At 36.3% G+C, this 17963-nt stretch overlaps 1 protein-coding gene across 1 annotated transcript; it reads left to right on the plus strand.

The window, feature by feature from the left end:
* The first annotated feature begins 623 nt into the window (after positions 1-623).
* On the plus strand, positions 624-12341 carry LOC105194601. The gene is made up of 2 exons (XM_011159601.3): positions 624-1797; positions 6012-12341. Exons 1-2 carry the CDS (start codon positions 1783-1785, stop codon positions 9414-9416), a joined length of 3420 nt encoding a protein of 1139 aa, XP_011157903.1. The 5' UTR covers positions 624-1782; the 3' UTR covers positions 9417-12341.
* The last annotated feature ends 5622 nt before the right edge of the window (positions 12342-17963 follow it).

The raw sequence follows: 17963 nt of genomic DNA on the forward strand, positions 1-17963 counted from the left end.
CAATTTGTATTAACAATTTGTCAAATTGTCCTAACGGTATTCTGCATAAATTTTGTTTTGGTAAAAATTTATACAAAAATTTATAAACTATTTGGTTGTACTACTTACACAACTATTTTCTTCATTATTTCTAAAGATGTGTTTCTTTTATCAAATTATAATGCATCTTGAATGCTTGAAAAAAACAAGTAACATTTTTATGATAAACTTTCGAAAGTTGTGTTTTCTAAAATCTTAAATTATAATTGAAATTATTTAAAAAACTTTTGGAAATTGTATTTTTTTAAATCTTAAATTATAATTAAAATTATTTAAAAATTATAAGGGGATTAATTAACAATAAGCCAATGTTTACAACAACTTTTGTAAATCTGTCTTTTGTTAGTTAGACATATGTTTTTTTTTCAAGTAGACCATCAAAATTATATTTACTATAAATATCAAAAGAAAATATAACTTTTGATTTAAACAATAACTGTATTTTGTTCTTGAGCACGTAATCTTTCAATAGTCTTTTTTCTTTATTAACTGATTACATAAAGACATAAAAAAAAATAATTACATTTCCAGTGAAAGACAGGTTTTATGTAATAAAAAGAGTAACTTGTTTTCTCATATTACATTAAAATTGCTACAAGTTCCGATCACATTGCGATAATTAATCAGTACGATTGAAGATTACATCAATCTACAATTATTATGTCGCGTTGCGTAAGATTTATGCATACCTCATGCATACCTACATACATGCGACGCAACACTCTTGATAGACATCCTTCAAGACTCAATGAGTGTATATTATTGATTCTTGATCAATCCTTAAATTAACCACCGCAAATATCTTAAATAAGAATAAAAGTCGTAATGAATCTCAAGTATCGCGTGCATACATTTGTCAGCGTTCAGTTATTGGCCAATAATTGTTGAATCTGCTGAAACAAACGTCCATTATCATAACATACATAGGCACTTTACCATAAGTTTCACTTGAATTTTTATGCAAACCATGGCCTTAATGCACCTTTTCGACCTCCGCCAAATTACCCGGACACGTAACCAATAATTCTACACATTGGTTGCTTATTGTCGAGTGTAAGGTGAAATATTTGATTGACCAATTTTTCCGAACTGTCCTCTGTGAGCGCAGCGGAAGGATTTACAACCGGTTTCACGCGACATACGCGTTGACCGGGGACCAAGGGGTACACGTGCGACGACGCATCTTCGACTTCGGCGAGGCAAGGCTAGCCTACTTTCTCTACAAAGAGAATTTTTAAACGACGTACGAGGAGGGCTGACTCTTCTCGCGCTCTTCCCCACATCATCTCTTTGTACGTCCTCTCTCTCTCTGTCTCTCTCTCTTTCTCTCGGTTCCTCTCTCTTGTCTCCGTACCCTTAGGCGCACTCACTCTCTCCTCTTCCCGGGTCTCCTTTCCACGATTCACCCGGCAACTTCAGTCGACAACTCCTCCGACTGGTAGTCCTCTCGGAGTCTATATAAGCGGAGTCTTCATACGAGACTGAGCATTTTTTGTGTTAGTACTGGCGAGTCGTGGTGCTCGCTTGTCAAAGAGGCTACGGCCTGACGAATGCCAGTATGGTGCGTGTGACGTGTGATACGAAGAGCCACCGTTAAATCGCACACGACAAGCTTCGGTTAGGCGCGACTTCCCTTAAAGTGCGGTGGCGAAAAGCAGAGGAAACGCTTCAAGTGTAAGGAGATCTACGTAGTGTCGGATAATCTGTGTGTAGTGCCGAGATTGCGGTTTACGTGCGTGTGTCATGGTTAAATTCAAGGTAGGTCGCAACGACTTTGAATTGTCTGCTTAATTTAGTCACTGCATTTATCCTTTCTAAAGAATAAATAGAAATGTGATTAATATAGTTACATTAAACAAATGAATAGTCTCATTTTACGTAATATTTTTTTTTAATTTTATAATTCTGCTTTATTTAATATGCTCTTTTCTTGGAAGATTTGATGTTTCTGAAAATGTTGCAACAGATGCGTTTTTTTAATTTATCTTCATATTTCTTTAATCGAAATAAAAATTTAAGCTTATTTAAAAATTTGATACTATTTTTACAATAATGTATACTAATTTAGAAATAATAGAAGTAATCCGAGGTAAATAATAAATTCTTACCGGTAAATAATTAATTCTTTTCAGAAAATAATTTTTAACTTTATTGTAACTTTTATTAACATATAAATGGTGCATGATTTTTTTATCGCTAATTAACATTATATTTATGTTTTTAATTTATGCTGTACAATACTTAAAATAAAAAGTTTATATTTAGTATTATTTCATCTATTAACCACTTATAAAGTTCAGTCATTTGTTCTGTTTCTGCTTATTAATTAATATTTGTTATTTAATTATAATCAACTATTTTAACTCTGATAATTTCCTCTAAAAATTAGTTATTATAAAAATTTAAAAGTTCTTATTTTTAAATACTGTAAAATAAATGTAAATTTTTCAGTCACAGATAGTGATAATTGATTTTTTATAATTAATTTAATTTAAATTAAATTTTATTAGACATTGGATTTGATTTAAAAAAATTAAATGCTTTAATTCAATTAATTAAGTTTATAATTGTGTTATATCTTATTCATTTAATTATTTGCATACGTTTATAAAACAGATTATTAGTTCCGCGTTTTGAGTATAATCAACTTTTTAAATATGTATGCGTCAGGCCTATTAAGCAATAATCGAAAAAATAAAACTCGATTCGGAGAAATCTCAACGACTAAAATAGCGTTACACTCTTGATGTGAATAAATTTCCTTACTAATGAGAGAGGGCGCATGCATTATGAAAGAAGTGCATGGTGGGGTTCTTAGGTGTACATATTATCAATAATTATATTGCGACGATTGCTAACAGAAATGAAGTAATTGATAGCTTTTTTTTATCGGTGTCTAGTAATGACTAATCTAACGTACTGATCAAATCTATTCTTTCAAATCCGAGTAAGTTAGTCTTTCTGTTTCAAGTTTTCGCAAAATGTTTGCATGTGTTATGCATAGAAAGTGAAAAAATGAAATAAAAAGTTAAATAAAGGACGATTGTACTAGTTAAAGAATATAGGTCATTGAACCCGCCTGCATTACAATATGCGTGAAAACGAGAGTCCGCGTGAGATATATGCGTTTTCATACGGGCAGTAAAAAGTGCATCCGCATGCAAAAGTAATCCAGGTATGAAAGTGGCTATTCACAACCATGAAAGGAAATGCAGAAAATGTCAATGCTTTTTATTAGAGTGATACTATCTTTTTCTCAATTATGTATACGTAACCGATACTTATAATTGTGACAGATATTTAAATTGCAATTTATATTCAGATTTTATGCATTCTCATAGTTATCGTTTCTTTATTTATGTTGCTATTAAAATAGCTCTAACGTGTTTTTAACAATGTAATCTACAGAAAAACAAAGTATAATATAAGAATTAAAAATTGTTGAGTCAAAATATAGTTATATCATAAATTTAGCATTATATATAATTAATAGTTAAAAAATTTTTCTATTCGATATGTATAATTCAAGACATGCAAAAATATATTTCGGACAAACATGTCTCGTTTGATTAAAACTTTCTTTTGTTGACCTCCTTTGCATTGATGGATTGCGTATGTGTCATCCTGTAAGTTGTATACCTACTGTGTTATCCTAATCAAACAATATTATTATAATTTATTTTGATGATTGTAAATTGAATTGCAAAACGTGAAGAGCTTTATTATTGACACAGTTGTCTCACAACTAATCATTAATTTGTATAAGTAAATTTATTACATAATCAGGTTATTTTTGAAGATGACACATGTTCAGCAATCAGAGATTTTTTCAATAAAATTTATGATTGTTAAGTTACAAGTAATTAAAAACTTTTAATAATAGAATTTGCTATACTGTAATATTAATTTATATTATCAACTAATTTTATTTATCTTTTTCTTGATAGAGAAATTTAATAGATGACTATTAATATGACATAATTGTATTGAAAATTAATTGTATGTAACTGTTATAATTTTTTGTAAATAACTACTAATAAAATCGTAATAATTTTAAAGATCTTGGTAAACTATTAGCTCATAAAAAGAAATTATTCACGTATACAATATCTCAATTAGATTCTACTTTTCTTTAACAGCTATTCTTTTCTTTCAACTAATTAAAAAAAAACGCACATTTCCGCATAAATAATCAAATTTCATAATAAAAAATGAGACTGTGGAAGTCCTTAAAAATGCAATTATTTGAAACTGCAATTATTGCGATACGTTGCCGGGTTACAAACATTTCCCGTGGTCTTTGGAGAAAGTACGGTTGATTATGTTAGCCTTGCATCTCGGCCATCGTGCCACTTAAGAGAAGCCAATGGTTTCTTGCCGGCATTGACAGACGGTGAGCTTGTACGTTCTCATCGTTTCTTTTCATCGATCTAATATTTTCTAGAAAAAACACATAAAAATGTTATTGCAACTAATTTCCGTAGAAAATCATTTTATATGTAATTTGACATATATTCTAGCTACATCAAAATACGATATTATGTGACAAGTAAGCACAAAATGTAAGCGCAATTTTTTAGTAAGACAAGTTTAAATACAATGTTATCTAATAATTAAATCTATTTTTTTATATACTGTAATAAAAGAGTTGTAAAACTTTATTGTAGCTATTGATGTTATTTATTAGTATAATACAGTATAATCGACATTGAATTATTGTTATAGTAATCTAATGTCTATTACAGTAGATCTATTATTGCAGAATTATATGAACGGTGGCATAAATAATAGTTTCTCTTGCAAAAGATATTTATGACGAAAATATACGTACTTTGCGCGATCAAATTTTATGTGTCATGGAAAAAATATTTAGCTAATCATTTTAACAATTACGACAAATCGAATAAATTATTGTTAATAGAACATACCTCTTTACAAAATATATGCTATTACGTACATTCTTTTCCAAATTATAAACATATATATAGTAGTTCTATATTTAAAAATTGCATTGTACTAAAAATAAGCAAAGATAGACTCTCAAAGAAAATCTCATTTAATCATTTTTCGTAATTTATCTTCATGCAACACCTGCTATTCCGCTTACAATTGACGTAATTATTCACTCACGTGCACGGTTCCCTAATGCCCAGAATGTGTAAACGTGGCTTTACATAATTTTCACATACGTTGAGATGACTTCCTGGGCTTAAGCGAATTACACGGGAGTTCTCACGGCCTCCAATATGGCTAGTACACAATGGCGAGCATGTGTGATCTTCATATGCTCTGTGAAACTATTCTTAAGCGCCCAACGAACTAATTAGAACACCGTATAGTACGGCGTTTTGGATGCTTGAATGGATATGTACAAGATGTAATTATTTCCCTTTCATTTTTGATAATAACATTTACAAAAAGAAATAACAGTTTTATAATAAAATATAATGCTTATTGCAGCATACTACTCTACTCTAATATGTTGTATCAGAAATGATAAAATAAAAGATGTGAGAAAAAATTTAAAAATATAAAAATTTTAGAAATTTTTAAATTAATATCGAATAATGATTTAATAAATTATAATATTTAAGTTTTTATAAAACGTAATGTTAGAATACTAAATTATTTCTAAATTATTATTTAACTAATTCACATTCACACATATTCTATATTTAAACATAAGATAAAGTCATATAAATTAATATAAGTAAAATTAAAAAAAGAGCAAAATATGTAAAATTATATTAGCTTTATTACGAAATAGTAATGCTTTTTGCTGCAGTTAAATCTTCCGAGATTTTGAACGCGACGTATAATTATCTTTATATAAGTTGATATTATTCCACGAGTTTATTTTCAGTATATATAATCATAGATAATTAATGTTGAAAATAAAAAAACGAAAACTAATTGCAATAGCCGTGAAGCCATAACTTTCTCCGATTCTAGTCATCCCGTTTTGCTTTTAGATGTTGTTTGCGCTGTTCTGCGTCCTGTTAATTGGACATCATGTACAAGCGGTAGTCAACAAGGCGACCTCGCAAGTACCGTTAACCAAGGAAGAAGAGAAACCCAAGGTTAAAGCCGACGATAGAATAAGTAATACTTTCGATTCTCCATCTGATGAGTATGGGCTACCGCTGGGACCTGGTTTCAAAGGACCTGCGCCGATATATGGGCCTCCGGAATTAGTCGGTAATCTTGGACCGACGCCTATTTATCCACCACCGCCACCGGAATTACCGCCTCCTGTTGGATCGTTGGCCATCACCTACGGGCCACCGCGAAATATCAAGCCTCAATACGGGCCGCCGAAACAAAGTTTCGGCTTAGCAACGTCTTCTCTCTTTTCTAAGCCTACTTACGGCCCTCCGAAACTTCATTACGGACTACCGAAGCAACATTTTATGCCGCCGTTGGTTTCATTCCCACCGTTCAGATCACCGAAACCTCAGTACGGTCCGCCATTGAAACTGGTCGGTACATCGAGCCAGCAATATATACCGCCTAAGCCAGGTCACGGACCACCTATCCCTATATCGCTCGAGACTTACGGTCCACCGCCTCCGAAATTAGCTATTCAGTTTAATCCTCTGCCCAATGACGAGTACGGTCCACCGCCGCCGCCCGTATCTGTGCCGCAACCGCAATACGGTCCACCAGCTGGTGATTTATACGGACCTCCACCGCCAGCACCTCCACCAGGAGTTCCAGCGCCACCCACACCCCCTGACATAAAGTACGATGGATGGCAGCCCATTGCCGGATTGGCCACCGCCCCTAATCAAAGTGGTCCTCCGACAGATACATATGGTCCTCCTCTCGACGCGAAGCATAATTACGTCGAAAGTTCGCCGGGACCGCAATTGTCTCACGCTTCATTGAGTGCCTCGATGGATGCGAACGTGCCTAGCGATTCTTACGGCGTGCCGTTACAAAATCCTGAAGATCAAAATTTGAAGACGTCCGTGCGCGAATCCTCAGCTTCCTCGGAGAGTAATGGATTACCGCCGCCGCCGTTGCCGCAGAACGAACCTTTGCACAACAATCAAGGACCGGGTGCTATCACTACAACCAGTCAATCCAATCACCAACAATTCGGTCGACAACAATTAAGCTTGCAGTACGGAGCGCCAAACATTGAACCCTTGTCTATCGTAAAGACAGTAGGATTTGAGCTGTTACCTGCAACTGGCGCTTTGAATGCGGACGTTCCATTGTCAGGTGGTACTTCTGACATCTCATCGCTCAATCAAATCTCGCATTCGGTTACCAATACTGCTCCGCTTCATTCAGGTCTAGAATTGACACCGAACAATGGCGCGTCTCAAGTAGATGCCCTAAATAATGTCGGAGATTCTCATGAATTTCAGAATATTGGGAACGATCTATCCGTGCAACAGCTTCCGCAGCCAGCGCCGTCGAGCAATTATGGCCCGCCTTTAACTGCTGATATATCTGGGACATCTTTACTTTCTCCTCCACCTTTAAATTCTTATGGTGCACCACTTCTCTCTTCTTACACGCCTAATGGACCTTATTCTGCGGCGCATGGAGGATCGTTGTTTTCGTCATTTGGAATATTTGGAAGCTCTTTCCATAAGCAGAATCCGCATTCTCATCGGTTTCTTGGGCCACCAAGGCCACTCAGGCCACCGTCAATTCCCGTTGGCTCTTTGATGCCACCGCGAAATCGGGAACCGATTAAATTCAGGGAACCAATACCAACGGGACTCTTGTCGAATATTAATCGATATTTGCCGCCACCTGCAAAACAGCAGATACCGAATCTCCACGTGCCAGTATCTTTCCGCCATACATCAGGATCGAGCAATCTATTTTCAGGCTCATTTGCGTCGCCTGGTTTATTTAATGCACACAACTTCAATTCTCCAATTGCCGCGCCTCATGTTCAATACGGAACTCCACTATCGTTCAACGATTTCAATACACCAGCACCGCATTTGACTTATGGAGCGCCTAATTTTGGCCCACCGACTTCTTTTATCTCAACATCTACCGGATTTGGCAATAATCTGTACAGCGGAATCCGGAATACGCTGTCAACGACGTACGGCACACCTGTGGTAAATGCGCCATTATCAATCGGCGGCAGTTACGACTGTAATTCCTTGCAGCCACTCTTGCCCGTGAACGGGGCGTTGCATTCAAGCAGAGGAGTATCCGCAACCGGAGCGCTACCTTTAAGCAGTAGTTTACCTTCAGGCGGAGAATTGCATTCCAGCGGAGAGCTACACTCGAGTGGAGGCTTATCTTCAGGTGCTGAAGTGCCCTCGAGCGAGGGGCTATCGTTAGGTAGCGGATTACCCGCGCATTTTAGCAGCAAGTTGCAGGGTTTTGAAAATACAGGAAACACAGCGGACAATCACAGTCCAGCTTTTACGGGAAATGATATATCCGATGTCAACAATCAAAATTCCATTTTTGTAGATAACGTACTACCGCTTACAAAACCACTCGATAATTTTCTGGGAGGACCCCCGGTGAATACATTGGATTTACAACATAACGAACAACCGAAGATCAATTTGAAGGACAGTTACGGTAATCCCGTAGGACTAACTTACGATTCATCCAACGAAGCGAGTAATACCAGAACTGTTCACACATCCGTTGCAGGATCCGAAGTTTCGAACGAGCTCTCCGCGCAGTCTAGTCAGGCTCGCAATGTTTACCCCGCGGCATCGTCTTTCGAACACGACTCAGGAATTTCGGCTGAAGCGCTGACAGCAAGTTTAACTGCACAAGCGTTCAGCCAAGAAAATAATATTGGATCAAATGAGGTGGATGCTAGTCAATTTCTAAAAACGAGCGAGGGTAGTGAAGCATTATCTTTGGCTCAGAGATTGACCGCTGACAATGCAGACGGCTTTGAGATTCAAGGTTCCAAAGGTACTTACAGATTGCAGATACAACCAGCGGATGGAGGGCTAGGCACCGAGAACTCGGATGGCAGCATCAGACACGATCAGGTGTTGTCCAATGGTCTTCTTCAGGACATATTAGCTGCTATAGAGCAGCCAGAAAATGGCGTTATACAACTACAAGGTCTACCGCAAGCTCAGCAATTGGATAAAGTTTTCGGTCCTGATGTGTCGCAAGAAACAAGTGCTACCAATGGTCATTTTATCACTGTAGATAGTCAAGCGCAAAATAACGATTTACAAAATAGAGTCGAAAAAATTAGCGATAGAGACGAAGATAAAAACTATTCCAAAAACCAATCATCAGTGGCTTTGTTTTTTGATACTAAATATGGCGATACGAGAAAAGAGATTAGATCAACGTTGAAAAACGAGACACAAGCCACGAGCAAAGATAAGCAGGAGATCGACAAAACAAAATCCTCATAAATTAATTCATAAGTGCCTTTGTAAAAATATTTTATAGTATTCTTAATATATAGCCTCAATCGTCCTGATTCTCTTTGCAGAGAGTTGTCGATTTCCATGTCTGACGAGAGAAAAGATATTGCTGCTAACGTGATTACTTTCTTTTCTTGTTGCTGATTAACAAAAAATTGTGACAAAATATTGGCATTTTATATTAAATTTGTACGGCTACATCTGCAACACGATTTCAAATGTTTTTTACATATTTGAATAAGAACATAAAACATTATAGCTCTAAAAGTCCTTTGCTTTTTTTTTTTAATATATGATCACAAACGTGAACGATCATCTTTCCATGTCGTTAATGTATTAGGATTTCTATGTGTAAAAATTGAGACAAATCGTTATTTTGCAATTTAATGAAACTCTCTGGTAACTCGTCAGGTTACTTTATTTCTAAAAATTGTTCGAGCGAAAACATGATATTGCGTAATGATGATAGCAGCACGCTGAAAAAAAAACACTTAACATACTCGATCAACTGGAAACTGAAATTAGAAGTCTTGAAATGCGCGAACATGAAACGAAAGTTTATGCAATCCTTTTTATTTTATTTTTATCCGAGCAAGCGAAAGTGATAATTACTTGTTGGCTAGTACCGATAATGTTTTATTAGACGAATCGCCCGCTTATTCAAGCATTTCTCGCCTCTCACCAAAATTATAGGAGCGATTGTAGAAAGAGGCGTTGGTACCAACGGCATTTTTATCGCGAGAAGATTTCACATCTAGTGTTGACTTTTTTTATCAGGCGTTTGCTAAGATCTGCTCGAGGACTTAAAACGCTCTGACTTATCCATATCCTCGCATCAACGGCTTATCTTATTCTCGTCCATGGAAATCTCGTTGACTCGATAGGTGTTTCGAGAATGAGAGAATTATTTAATATCGAACGAGATTTTTTTGTCGGATTATTGATAATCGGTGTCACCACCTTCGGTCAGATTCGAAAGAGGTGGCAAAGTCTGGCATTCGCTGCTCTCGCACAATGCATGAAAACGTTAAGCGTGGTACGAGGCGCACTACGCGACAGTTATTAACACTTATGTAGGTCAATAGGTTACGGCACCGCTCTCGCGAAGTCTTCTCACAACTAGCGATACACGGTGTAGCCGCGTAAAGTCACTTGATCGGTAGAAATTGATCGACGGCCAAGTATCTTTCGCGGTTTTAGCCTTCACCGAGGTGAAAGTTCAGAACCTCATTTAACGACCTGGCGGAATAGCGCCCAGCACGTATGGGAATCTCGTCTCGAGTGAAACGCTCGTCTCTGCTCGTTTCTGCGGGCGTGCAAGTTGCGTTACGCTTGGTTTTACATGCCTTTGTGACGATAACCGGTGAATGCGGATCTATTACCGTCTAGTCCGCTGTTAGGTGCGTGCGAAGAAATACACACACATGTCGTACGCTTACTTAGGGCCGTACACGGCGGAAACGCGGAGCAACCTCAAAACGTCGATTACTATCGGGCACGAGAGAACGCGAGCGATGTACGTACGTTACTTCCTTCCGCCGCTCGCGTATTAACGACTTTTACGCGACTCAGGATTCGCAGTTCTGCGCGTAAGTTGAAAATGAGAGCCTGTCGTGAAAGCGCACCGTTAAAATCCCGAGTGTGGCATAATCTTAAAGTTCTTGCATTTTTATGCTCTTTCGCCTGGCAAACGGTTATGCATAACTTGGTGTATTGCAGATACGTAAAATAAGTAGAGCGTATAGTTTTAAGAGACGCTCATTGTTACAAAGTACGCAGTGACGATACTGCCAAGCCATAAAACGCATCCACTTGCTCCTAACCCATATCCACCTCTTTTTTAGAATTTTAATTTATATACATTTTTATTAGGATTTTAATTTATATTTTATATACATAGAGTTTATATCCGATGAGCAATCAATGTGATCACTCGCCGGATATAACAATTATTAGCCTGTACTCTTAATGTATGCTCCTCATGTAAATATATCAATACTTTGTAAATACAGCTTAATATTCATTTCTGCTCCCTCCTTTATCCTATTCTAATGTAATATAGGTGTAATCAATTTGACACGCTATAAACGCTTCGAAACATTTTATTGAGCCATCAAAACAAAGAATTTTAATTTCTAATTGACCAATCAAAGTATGAATGCTTCATGACCGCACCCTACGTGAGATAATTGCATAGTGAATGTCATAATAAAAACTGTAATCGCAATTTTTATATAATAGATATTTTTTTTCTCTATGTCATTAGTGCGTTATGTGATTTACTCTTTATTCACAGTTATGCGCTACATCAAGACCAGCCGTAAATATTGGCATTAACAGCGTCGGTTGTTACACAAACACGTTGTTTTCGAGTCCATTTGCAGAGATTGGCGGGCCCCGTAATGTGGATTACAAGTTTGCACATCTGAAAGTGTTTGTCTCGAGAAAGTACTCAGCTAAATCGGCGGTCGCCTAAATACCGCGAATTCTGGCACGGTGGAGAAACAGAAACGTACGAGGGAATTAGGTATCCACCACTAAGTAGAATTACGGTTATGTAAATGAAACGATATCGCTTCATCTTTGGTTAGAAATGGTTAGTATCCAGTTTCTCGTGCTAAAATCGTTATTCGCAGATTTTCCACGCGAATCCAGTCGCCGTCAGTATTCATCAGTTTCTTTTCTCACTATCTACGTTGTTTCTTGCGTTTCTTCGCTTCCTTTTTACCCGCTGCTTCGTGTTACTAGACAATACGATCATGAAACTTCCCGTGCAATCTGAAACTGAAGCTATGAGAATATTCACACGTTTCTCGCTGCAAAGACGAGCTTGCTCGCGTTAAACCAATGGGTCACATTAAGTAAACTAATTGACGATACGCTAATGTAACACGAAATTTTATTATTTCGTTGATTCTTTTAAATATACGGCAGTAACAGCAACTTAAAATTTTTTAAATATTAATATTGCTTAAATATCTTTTGTGAAAACTTAGAATAATTGTTTTTAAACTTTGAAACATTTATAACAATAATTTATTGCTTAGAATAATATACTATCATTAGTCATAGCTTCTATTAATACATATAAATTTAAAGAATATTATATATTCTTTTCTTAGAAAATATATTTTTTCTCTTGCAATTGCATAATAAAACAATTGTATTATTACTTTAGAGAAAAAAAGAAAAATAAGAAAACTGTTGATTGGGTTTTTAAATTAAAACATTTTTTTAAATCTTGTAATTTGTCAAATTTATTATTGCAATGGAAAAGACAATATTACGATTATAACAAAATTATCTTGCTTTATGTTAAATAGATTACACAGCAGATATTAGAAAAAGGATTATATTTAGTGGGTGATGATAATTTCCGGAACTCGTTAAAATTCATCTAACCTGCATAAAACATTAGAATTTGCTATGAGGAAAAAAGTTGATGTCTATAAAGACGAAGTGAATTTTATCAGCTTTTAGATGATCTCCAAGGCGCGTAACGACTTCCTTCTCATGTAGTTCTAATCGTACCCCCTATCGCATAGAGTTGCCGGTTTTTCGGGACGAACTGGTGACGAGGAGGGATTGGAAGGGATCTCGAAGGAAGGTTTCAAGGGTTAGCCAGCGGGAACGTATGCATTTTTCGCGGAGCTCGGAAGTGCTTTATTTCCATACTGACGTCGTATCCGTACACACCGACAGTCATACTGATCTCAAGAGGCACGTTGTTGCCTCATGGGCGATATATACGGAATATAAGGCAAGTCGACAGGCGGAGTCTCGGATGTATCGTTGCCGGTATGCCCGACGTAGCCCTACCGCCAAAGGCAAAATTGTCTTTCCTGTGAATAGCAAATAGTTGCTGAAAGCGAGATCTTCAAAAAAGAAAATTTTCTTTCCAGAGATTTTAAAAAATGTTTAGTAAATAGCAATATTTAAATCGTTTTGTGAGGCTTTAAGAATATTTTCTTTAACTTTTCGCCGGGTTGGCCCAATTAGAATAATACCTTTTGTCTGGCATTAAAAATCCTTCTCATGTCAAGCCGCAAGACACGGTTGCGTTTACTCATTTATCTTTCGCGATTTCGTATATACGTGTGGTCGCAATTTAAAACAATACGCATGCAATTACAATCACCCGATTAGAGACATTCACACGCCTTACGTTTTTTTTCCTTCCGCATCCGCATTAAAACAAAGTAGGTCTCTAGGACAATTTTTTGCATACATATGAGCATAGCCGACAATTGTGATATTTAATTTTAAAACATATTAATTTTAATTTAATTTAATTTAATTTTAGAATATATTTGTGAATTTTATTGTTATGCACTCTTTATTTGTGTCTTATTTCAACATCGAGAGTTATTTACTGTCTTTTTTATTTATACATTTTTAAAAATTGTCATTAATGTTTTGTTTTAATTTTAATTATATGTATATCAACCTTTTGTTTATTAAAAAAATTCTGAAACTAAAACCTGTAAATATTAATATTTATTAAAAAAAAGTAATAGCTAGGTATAAAAGAAGACAAAGTGCAAGTGTGCTTGTATTTTTGTATGTTGCATTTTCTATTTGATAGCTCATATTTTATAGAAAGAGAGTACAGTAAGTTCCTAGTGAGCGGAGAAAGGTGACAGGTGATGTGTATCGAGAGGATTTCGACGATCTCCTGCAAGTGATTTGACCTTTTTCCACAAGAAATTTCATGGGCATAAAAAAAAGAAAGTATAATATAATGAAGAGATGCTTAGTACTCTACTTTATGAAATGAACGAGAAGAAAGATCTCATATTAATGATATTATTATGTTAAATTTTAATTAAGAAAGTAACAGTACTTTCATTATCAATATTAATATGTGTTTTCAGTGAAAGTCTCCATGTGCTGAAATTTAATTAACAAACATGACATTAACCTTTTGTCTCATTTTTTTACATTAATTATATTTGTAGACTGAAGTTAGAGTATTTACGTATATGCGCATTATTAATAATGGGAATCAGAAACAATGAAAAAATATGGCTAGCAAATAAAAGAATAGAACAAATTTATGTGAGAATTCTCTTAAATTAAAAATGTTGCATACAATAATCTTTGTAGACGCTTTTATATATATATATATATATATATATATATATATATATATATATATATATATATAAAATTTCTACGCAGTATTGTTCAGAGTTCTAATTAAATATGTTATTGGCACATTCATGACCATGATCGTTAGTAATTGCAAAAGATAACGCGCGGATATTTATAGATGTGACAAATAACGTCATACTGTATGCACGTTTCCTAATTTGGTTAGTCAGATTAGTGACATGCAGTTTCGCTCATGTAATCAATTTATTGACGTATTAGCCTTCGTGCGTGAGAGTGAACAAGGATGTGCGATTACGTATTCAACTGAGCACTGCTTAAAAGGTAACGATCTACGCCTACGCGATTTGTACGTAAATGTCGAAATCTTGCTAAACGGGTACACATGCAACCAGATACTTTTAAAAAGTGACATTAATTACATGATTATTGATCATATATAATAAGGTACCAGTACTCGTAAAGTGTTAGTAATGGTAAACGCGTGTTTTGCATACGATTAACATTTAACTTTCATTAATAAGTAAATGACATTAAAATAAATTATTAATTGAACCAAGAATTGCAAAATCTTTCTTGTTGCAAAATTCAGATTTATATAAATTTGCAGAAACGTTTCGTTAAAATTAATATTTTAATACATTTGTTTTGTCCAACCACCCTCAAAGGAAACAATAGGAGTATTTTTATTTAAAATCTCTTTGATCCCGTACGAAACCACAAGCAAGATCGCGACATACATAGGTAAGATACACAGTATATTACATGTAAGAAGTGAAGAATGATTACCAAGAAGTTGTAACCGTGAAACGAATCAATAATGAAATAAGAGGAGCAGATCAGAAGTGAAAAGAAAGAGTAAATGACAGAGAAACAGAATGAAATACGTTTGTAATCGAAATATAGAAAGAGGAAAGAGGAGGTGCAGGAGGCGGAAAGAAGTCTACAAGGAATTCCATAAAAATCGGTGAAATATGCATGGTACTGCGGAACGTGGGGAGAAGCGTCGCGACGTTGTCGAGCGTCTCCGGGGAAACCGGAATCTCGGCGCGAAGGAAGAAGGAAGAGCGGGGAAACCTGACGATGGAGAAGAACGCGGCGGTCCAGAGTGGGAAGCGGGAGATGCGAAAGAATGAAGGCGGAGTGGGTGGATGGCGGGGTACCCCAAGAAGAGAGGTGGCGTAGGACAGATAAAAGAAAGGAAAGGTTAGAGAGCGAGCATTCGGAACGTCTTCTCGAACGAAATCTAATTTTGCTCCCATGGCGAAACTAAGCTATTTTCCCCGCAATATGCACGCACGCGGGCGTGCGCAAGTGTTCCAGCGGCGTTTCCCGGCCTCTTACCTCCGAGGCCCGGCGCTCTCTTACGAAGGAGATCGTAGTCTCTTTCCTGCAGAGACGCATCCGGTGCGAGTGTGTATATTCGCGAAATGGCAGATAAAATTCCCACTGTCGTAATCCGCCGCTCAAGAGCGTCACTCCTCGTAATTTCGCTACGGCCATATTAGCCTCAGCAGTTGGAAAACGATCTTTCATTTGGATATGCTCAGTCGTTTGTTTCCACGGTGATGTTGAGCGCACGTATGAGGTTCGCAAGCTTTATGCCGCGGCATGGTATTAACGCGCGCTAAGGGTCATTCATTATTTTCAACGCTTTGTCTTTTTGCCATCTCTGTTCGTTAGAAGGTAACTAATTGCTGGAATTTTGTATACAGCTAATTGTTTGTTGCCGACATCAATTTTGATGTAAGAGTGAGTACACTATCTAAAATACTTTTCCTCTCGTTACATTTTTATTTCGCTACAAGAATTTTAATTTAAGGCTTAATCGCACGATTATTTAAAGTTTAGTGTTAAACGGCTGTAAAAAGGCGTAGCGTATGATTGAATTTTTATTCAGAAAAAAAAATTTGAAATTCAAAACATATTTTCAAGCGTTGCAAGATTCTTGACTGCTATGACAGTTGAATCGGCAGTTTGAACAGCTCTGTACACGAACTTCTTTTATTGACCACTCGTAAAATAGAGAATTGCCGCAGGGTGTTGTCGCAACATTTTGTATGATGCTGATCCCCTTTATAATTCGTGCCAAGGGCGAGATGATGATGCGGAACACCAGCCGATCTCACCATGGTTTAAAGCGGCAGAAAAGCTTTGTGAAGACTCGACGAGAGAGAAAGAGGAAAGTATCGTGCTAATGGCTGATCTCGCCCATGTGCAATTAAAGAAGAATCATTTCGCTCAAATTGCTTCGTTTGCGTTACGTTTCAACAGCAAGAGTAGGATTATCTCTCAAATTACACTCGTGCCTCGGTAAATTATACGTTAATATTCTTGTTAAACATAAAATGTTCATGTTTAGTATTTGTTAATTAATAATTAAGTGTTGTAATTTTTTATATAAAACACTTTTTTCTTAAATTATATTTCGCAACATCAGAAACTTTTTTATTATATAATTATCATAATTAGGCATTTTTTTATATTATTTATTATATAATTATCATAATTATCATAATATTCATAAATAGATATAAAATAATCATCGAAGTGCATTATTTTGATTATTCTGTTATCTTTACAGTAAAGTAAAGAAAAATATTTAACAAAATTAAAATAAATAATTTCTTTTTCATTGTGCTGTAATCATCGAGAATGTTGGCTTATTATACTTAAACCAATTAAACATTATTTTTCAGTAGAACACGGAATACACTAATAATTGAAAGTACTCTCAGTGTATTCTACTTTTCGTTTCCTTAGTTTCTGTAAAGTTTTCAAGGCTCTTTAAAGAAGAAAAGATTCTCCGTTCACGTAGTTGAGTCTCGAAGGACTATCGAGAATGAAGCCAGAGAACTCGAATGAACGAATGGCATGGCGAAATGGCAGAAGTAGTGGCCGTGAGACTGTGGCGAAAAGGTAGGGCGCCGGTTCTTGCGTTCTTGCCCTAATAATTAAGCCGCCGTCGGTTTTTGATGGCCACTAAAAATGTCGCAGAGGGTCGAATGGTTAAGGAGTCTCGTCGTGCAGAATCGTCGTGCTGCTGGCTTTTGCCGGCGGTAAAGGGCTCGAAAGGAAGGTGGCTCCCAGATCGAAAGAGAGAGAGAGAGAGAGGACGGGGATGGCCCTTATGCTCTGATATTAGCAATACCCCGTCTCGTAAAGTCGACTGTGCGGCAATTCGAGTCACTTTGCGAACCCTTTATATACTGCCGTTCCCGCCTGGTCTCTCTCTCTCTCTCTCTCTCTGTCTCTCTTTCGTTGCTTTCACCCTGGTGCAAGCTAAAGAGAACATAATGCGTAGAAGCGAGAGAAGCTTGCGCGAGAAGGAACAACGAAGAAGGAGTCACTGAAATACTGGCAGAGGCAGTGATTTTAATGCGGGTGGTTCTTAAATTTTACGTCACGCCTCACCCTCTCCAT

Source organism: Solenopsis invicta, chromosome 16 (assembly GCF_016802725.1).
Source record: "Solenopsis invicta isolate M01_SB chromosome 16, UNIL_Sinv_3.0, whole genome shotgun sequence".
NCBI classification, from domain to species: Eukaryota; Metazoa; Arthropoda; class Insecta; order Hymenoptera; family Formicidae; genus Solenopsis; species Solenopsis invicta.